This window comes from Monodon monoceros, unplaced genomic scaffold (assembly GCF_005190385.1).
Source record: "Monodon monoceros isolate NGI ecotype Baffin Bay Population unplaced genomic scaffold, NGI_Narwhal_1 Super_Scaffold_10, whole genome shotgun sequence".
Classification (NCBI taxonomy): Eukaryota; Metazoa; Chordata; class Mammalia; order Artiodactyla; family Monodontidae; genus Monodon; species Monodon monoceros.
Genome location: NW_021703766.1, coordinates 51,863,027 through 51,870,298, shown reverse-complemented (window position 1 = coordinate 51,870,298; position 7,272 = coordinate 51,863,027). Strand labels below are relative to the sequence as shown.

The following is a 7,272-nucleotide window of genomic DNA, read 5'->3' as shown; positions in this document are numbered from 1 at the left end:
TTTTATTGTACTAAGCCTTCAAAATGTTCTCAGGACAGCCCAGGTCAATGCGGACACTAATTTTTTCACTAAAAGCACTTGATCTCTACTTAGATTTCATAACATTTACAGTAGAAGAGGTAGATTCCCATACTTAAGTTGTTCCAAACATGTTTAAAGGGTTCCCAATAACTGAGTTGAGGCTCCATTTTTTTTAATCTAAGTTTAAATCTATTACAAATTCCCTCCTAGGGGTTGGGGACATACTGGTGAACAAGATACATGTGGTTTCTCGCCTCAAGGGGTTTATTGGATGATATAGGAGAAAGACAAAAAATGAATTATAAATTGTAATTAAAGCTAGGCAGAAACTAACAGGATAATTAGAGTTAATGGCAAACCATGACTCCTCAGCTGAAAATGACTTTTACATCTCTAAAGGGTTGAAAAAAGTCAAAAGAAGACTATTTTGTGACACGTGAAAATTATATGCAATTCGAATTTCAGTGTCTATAAATAAAGTTTTATTGGAACACAGCTGCATCTATTCATTTCCATATTGTCGGTGGCTGCTTTCCTGTTACAGTAGCAAGAGAACTATGGACCACAAAGCCGAAAATATTTACAACCTGGCTCCTTACAGAAAGTGTTTGCTGATCCCTAAAATAGAGAATAAAGAGGCAGGCATGCTTTACAGGGAGGGGGTAATCTGGGAGGACTTCTCAGAGGCGGTGATATTGAAGCAGAGAAGAGTCAGGAGGCATTTAAGAAAGTCTGAATATGGTTGAACCGATCAAGCCAATGTTAAATATCCTGAATGTGAATTTAACTACGCTAGGTACTCTCAATACCTCATATAAGTGGAATCATACAGTATTTACCTTTTGTGACTGGCTTTATTCCACTTAGCATAATGACCTCAAGGTTCATCCATGTCGCATATGTCAGAATTTCCTTCCTTTTTAAGACTGAATAATATCCCATTGCATGTATATACCACATTTTGTTTACCGATTTGTTAATTGATAGGTTGTTTCCACATTTCAGTTTTTGTGAATAATGCTGCTAAGAACATAAGTGTGCAAAGATCTCTTCCAGTCCCTACTTTCAGTTCTTTTGGATGTATATCCAGAAGTGGAATTGCTTCATCATATAGTAATTCTACTTTTAATTATTTGAGGAATGTCCATATTGTTTTCCATAGTGGCGGTGCCATTTTACATTTCCACCAACAGTTCACAAGAGTTCCAATTTCTCCACATCTTTGCCAACACATTATTTTCTGTTTTTTAGATAGTAGCCATCTTCATGGGTGTGAAGTGGTAGCTCATTGTGGTTTTGACTTGCAGTCCCCTAATGCTCAGTGATGTTGAACATCTCTTCACGTACTTATTAGCCATTCTTATATCTTCTTTGGAGAAATATCTATTCAAATCCTTTGCCCATTTTTAATCGAAATTAACAATCTCTATATAATATATACATAGAGAGAGAGAGAGAGAGAGTGGATGCAAGTGTTAATAAGGTATATTCAAGTGTTTATTGTACTGTTCCTGCAGCTTTTCTCTAGGTTTGAAGATTTTTCCAAAAAAAAAAAAAATCCAGGGAAAAAACAGGGTGCGTTTTCCTCTTCTGTGGATTCATTGAATTCAATAAATATTTATTGAGCACCTAGGACATGTCAGGCATTGGACAAGGGCAGGGAACACAAACCCTGACCTCTGGGCACTAGCGTACTGGGAACTCATGATATATCACATGGTTTATTTACTTCCCAGCACTTAATGCGGTTTGTCATGATCTTATTTACTAATCTGTTTACTAGGTTTTACATTTCTCTCCCGTGCACATCCTTGCACTCCTGCTAGAAGGAACCCCATGAGCAGGAACTGTGTCCATCTCATTCAGTCTGTCTCCAGCGCTCCACTGGAGACAGTGGGTGCTCCATTGACAGGTCTTGAACTGTAAACTCCACGTGAGCAGAGACTCTGTCTGTTTGCCTCAGTGCTCCATCAGGCGCCTAGGACAGGGCCCGGTACACAGTAGGTGTTCAATAAATATTTGTTGGATTGAAGAATGTAAGTTTTGAAAAGAGCAGGGATCTCCTGTTTTTCTCAGCTCTAACCCTAGCTCCTGGAGCAGACCTGGCACATAGTAGGTGCTCAATCCACATAAGTTTAAAGAATGAATGTAAGATCCAAGAAGGCAGGGCAGACCTTTGGTTTTTGAGATTCTCTCCTTAGCTCCCAGCTCCACGCCTGGCACAAAGTAGGCGCTCAGCAAACACACGCCTGCGCACTCACGCACTCACGGAGTGTTCCCCCCCCCCGCCCCCCGGGCCTCCCTGACTCCGCCCCTGGCTGGGGGGCGGGGCCGACCGGCTTCTCTGTGAAGTCACAAAGGCCGTGCCATGCCTCTGACTTTAGCACTTCTGCTGCTCTTGGACCTGAGTGCCCGACGAGGCTGGGGCTGCCTGCAGTGTGACCACTCGGTGCGGGAAGCCCTGAGCCAGCTGCGCGTCGCCCTCATCCCCGACCGCTTCCATCAAAAGCAGCTGCAGGCCCGCGCTCGGGCCCTGCCGCTGGGCATGGAGGGGCCTTTCTTCCGGGACTATGCGCTGAACGCCTTTGTGGGGAGAGTGGGTGAGTGCTGGGGAGGGGAGGGTGCCTAGCACAGTGGAGAAAGGGACCAGTGCGGCAGCCCGAGGCTGGGCAGGGATACCGACCCTTTGGGGACCACGCCCCCAAGGGGGGAGGGCGGGGCCAATCTCGGAGGGAGCTGGAGGGGATCACTTGGCTCTCGCAGGGACCCCCTGGAATTTCCTCCCCTCTCGCCCCCAGGGATAGAGCACCTGGACCTTGTGGCATCCTTTATCAAGAATCAAACAACTTAATGGTTAGTTCTCTTAGAGGTAGGAGCTAAGAGGGAAAGCCTTTTTCCAGCCCCTTTTCCCTTCCTCCCTTTCCACCGGTTCACCACGCCTTCTCTTGATGTAAAAATAAAAGCAAACACGCTGTACAGCCTTTACTGTGTCAGAGTTCTAGAAAAGTCTAGGACAGGTCATCAAGGTGGGCGGTATTGTGATCTGCCCTTTACAGAGGGGGAGGCTGAGGCTCAGAGAGGTTAGGCGACATACCCAAAGTCACACAGCTAGGAATAACAGAGCTGAGGATTTGAACCTGGGACATCCAGCTTAGACCCTTATATTCCTAACCATCACCCCATGAGGTGTCTCCTGGTTTTGTATTCAGCGGCTCCTGGGACGCCACTCTCAAGGTTGGTCCTTGGAAATCATTGTGGCCATTAAGACAGTTCCTAACGGGAGGGCAGTAGAGGGTCCTGTGGACTGGAGTGGGAGGACGGATCTAAGCCCCAGGAACCTCACCCCACTTTGAGGGATGGAGCAGGGAGAAGGGCACCACGGAAGAGCCCACCATTTTTTTTTTTTAAGATATGAAATGTTTGTGTGTGTGTAGTTTGTATAAAGCGAGCCCTGAAAGAGGAATGGGGGTGGGGAGGTGGGTAGATTCGCAGAATACTGATGTCGGTTGTCCTAGGATAAGGGAACAGAAGGTGATGTATGCTTTTCTTGCCTATGCTTGTCAAATTGCTGTGGATTTCCATTTCCTTTTCTTTTTCCCTCCTCCCCTTTTTAATAACGAATATGCAGTAGTCACAGAATCAGGAGGAAATAACAATCATTTTAATTACATTAAAAAATTAAATTTTATCTCAATTTTTAGAATTGCCCTACCATTTAGTGAATATGAAACTTTAAAAAACAATGCATACTAAGGAGTGCAGGGCTTTTGCGGGGGCAGGGAGAGGTAATGAATATTCTAAAATTGTGGTGATGGTTACATAACTCTGGGAATAATCTAAAAGCCGTTAAATTGTGTACTTTAAATGGGTGAATTGTATAGTATGTGAGTTATGTCTCAGTAAAGCTGTCCAAAAAAAAAAATCCAAATGTGTATAGTCCCCTTTGACCAGGCCCCTTCCTGGGAACTTTAAACACTGGAAGGTCTGTTCTCAGCTGGCGGACAGGGAATGAGTTTGAGTTCTCATTCCAGACCTTTGAGAGAGGTGTAGAAATTACAGTGGAGGTCCTGAGGGTGGACTGCCCTGGAATCAAAGCCTGGCTAACCTTCAGCAAGCTATTTAACATCTTTGTGCCTCGGTTTCCTCATCTGTAAAATGGGAGTAATAGCACTCACCCCATAGTCACTGAGAACCATAAAGAGGTCTGTGAAGGTGCATTTAGCCCACAGTAAGTGCTCAATAAATGTTAGTTATTAAGATGATTATGCTGCATCTTGCGTCTCTGTCTAGAGCAGGAATTGGCAAAATATAGCCTGGGGGCCAAATCTGCAAATAAAGTTTTATTGGAACACAGCCACACCCATTCATGTATTTACTGTCTATGTTGCTTTTGCTCTCCAAGGCAGAGCTGAGTAGGGACAATGACCATATGGCCCTCAAAGCTGAAAATATTGACTGTCTGGACCTTCACAGAAAAAGCTTAGAGCAGGAGGTCTCAACTCAGGCTGCAGGTTGGAATCCCCTGGGGAACTTTTAAGACAATCCAGGAGCCCAGGCAGCAGCCCATGCCAATTAAATCAGAATATCAGGGGGCGGGGCCTGAACATCAGTAATTTTTAAACTCTCACTTTTTAAAAAAAGTGATTTTTATATTTTGAAAAAATTCAAATGGATAGAAAAGTGGCAAGAGTAGTACAATAAACACCTATACACCATTCTTAACATTTCACTATATGGTAACCATTGCCACATTTGGTGTGTGTGTGTGTGTGTGTGTGTGTGTACCATTTGAGACTTAGTGATACTTCAACCCTAAATTCTTCAGCAGGCAATCAGGCAATCTCCTAAAAACAAGGAAAGACATTCTCTTACACAGTGAGTGTACCTAGGAATTTAATCAATTCCATACTATTCTCTAATATTCAAACCTCATTAAAATGTCCCCAACTGTCTCAATCATGCCCTTCATGTCTAGTTTTCTTTCAGTGCTGGATCTGTTCTGGGATCATGCATTGCATTCAGTTGTCTTTTATGATGATGACATTTTTGAAGAGTCCAGGCCAATGATTTTACCAACTATTATTATATTATTGGGGTTGGTTACATAGGCAAGGAGCACCCAAGTGGCTTTTCTCAGTTATTCTGTTTCCAGCCCCACCAGAGGTCAAGCTGCTACTGTGTTGGCCCAAGGCCACCACCATGAATCACATTGTTAGCACAGACGGTGTGGTGTGACCCAAGGCTTCCAAGTAAAGAAAGACACACTTAACAGGCGGGTTATTCCAAGGACTTAGAGATTACCTCCCAGGAACGAGGCAAGAACCAAGACTTTTTTTTTTTTGGAATGTGCAGGGTTTGGAAAACTCAGACCTGCTGAGTTAACCCTTTACTGTAAAATATAACATGTCAAATGGGGACAAATACTACAGAGGAAAAAAATAAAGCAGGGACCAGGGGATGGAGAGTACTGGGAATAGGGGCAGGGCTTGCAGCTTAAAATAGGACAGCCAAGAAGGATGTCACTGAAAGGTCAGCACGTGAGAAAAGATGTGGAGGAGAGGGGGAAGCAGCTGTGAAAGGGTAGAAGTCTAGGCTAGAAGGCTGTAGGCAGAAAGGACAGCGACTGCAGTGCCTGAGATGAGACTGTGATTGGCATATTCACAGAACCTTGAAGAGGCCAGGGAGGCTGGAGTGGAGAGAGAGGGAGAGATGTAGAAGCTGAGGTCCTAGAGGTAAGGGGAAGGGGATGGGTAGGTTGGTACCCATCAACTGGAAGGGACTTATAATGGTAAGGACTTTCCTCATCACTTCTCTTTTTTTATTTTTTTATTTTTTGGCTGCACCGCAACCAGGCATTGAACCCACACCCTCGGCAATGAAAGCGTGGAGTCCTAACCACTGGACCACTGGACCACTGAAGAGATTATAGTCGAAAACTTCCCTAACATGGGAAAGGAAATAGTCAATCAAATCCAGGAAGCACAGAGAGTACCACACAGGATAAACCCAAAGAGAAACACACCAAGACACATATTAATCAAACTATCAAAAATTAAATACAAAGAAAAAATACTAAAAGCAGCAAGGGAAAAGCAACAAATAACACACAAGGTTATATGTTAACCCCATAAGATTAACAGCTGAGTTTTCAGCAGAAACTCTGCAAGCCAGAAGGGAGTGGCAGGACCTATTTAAAGTGATGAAAGGGAAAAAGCTACAACCAAGATTACTCTACACAGCAAGGATCTCATTCATGTTCGATGGAGAAATTAAAACCTTTACAGATAAGCAAAAGTTAAGAGAATTCAGCACCACCAAACCAACTTTACAACAAATGCTAAAGGAACTTCTCTAGGCAGGAAACACAAGAGAAGGAAAAGACCTACAGAAACAAACCCAAAACAATTAAGAAAATGGTAATAGGAACATACATATTGATAATTACCTTAAATGTAAATGGATTAAATGCTCCAACCAAAAGACATAGACCAGCCGAGTGGATACAAAAACAAGACCAGTACATATGCTGTCTACAAGAGACCTACTTCAGACATAGGGACACATACAGACTGAAAGTGAGGTGATAGAAAAAACATTCCATGCAAATAGAACTCAAAAGAAAGCTGGCAAGTAGCAAGTCTCATATCAGACAAAATAGACTTTAAAGACTATTACAAGAGACAAAGAAGGACACTACATAATGATCAAGGGATCAATCCAAGAAGAAGATATAGCAATTGTAAATATTTATGCACCCAACATAGGAGCACCTCAATTCATAAGGCAAATGCTAACAGCCATAAAAGGGGAAATTGACAGTAACACATTCATAGTAGGGGACTTTAACACCCCACTTTCACCAATGGACAGATCATCCAAAATGAAAATAAATAAGGAAACACAAGTTTTAAATGACACATTAAACAAGATGGACTTAATATTTATAGGACATTCCATCCAAAAACAACAGGATACACTTTCTTCTCAAGTGTTCATGGAACATTCTCCAGGATAGACCATATCTTGGGTCTCAAATCAAGCCTTGGTATATTTAAGAAAATTGAAATCATATCAAGTGTCTTTTCTGACCACAAAGCTATGAGACTAGATATCAATTACAGGAAAAAAAACTGTAAAAAATACAAACACATGGAGGCTAAACAATACCCTACTAAACAACCAAGAGATCACTGAAGAAATCAAAGAGGAAATCAAAAAATACCTAGAAACAAATAACAATGAAAACACGAT

General features: G+C 42.6%; 1 protein-coding gene across 1 annotated transcript; it reads left to right on the top strand.

Annotated features, from left to right (window-relative positions):
• The first annotated feature begins 2,389 nt into the window (after window positions 1-2,389).
• Window positions 2,390-2,872, top strand: IZUMO2 (IZUMO family member 2). The gene is made up of 2 exons (XM_029239810.1): window positions 2,390-2,621; window positions 2,820-2,872. The coding sequence occupies exons 1-2, from the start codon at window positions 2,390-2,392 to the stop codon at window positions 2,870-2,872; spliced, it is 285 nt and encodes a 94-aa protein (XP_029095643.1).
• Window positions 2,873-7,272: the final 4,400 nt, after the last annotated feature.

Coding starts and splice junctions, on each gene's coding strand:
- IZUMO2 (XM_029239810.1), top strand. CDS start 2,390: ATGCCTCTGACTTTAGCACTTCTGCTGCTCTTGGACCTGAGTGCCCGA. Junction 2,622..2,819: donor CGCCTTTGTGGGGAGAGTGG/GTGAGTGCTGGG, acceptor TCTCGCCCCCAG/GGATAGAGCACCTGGACCTT.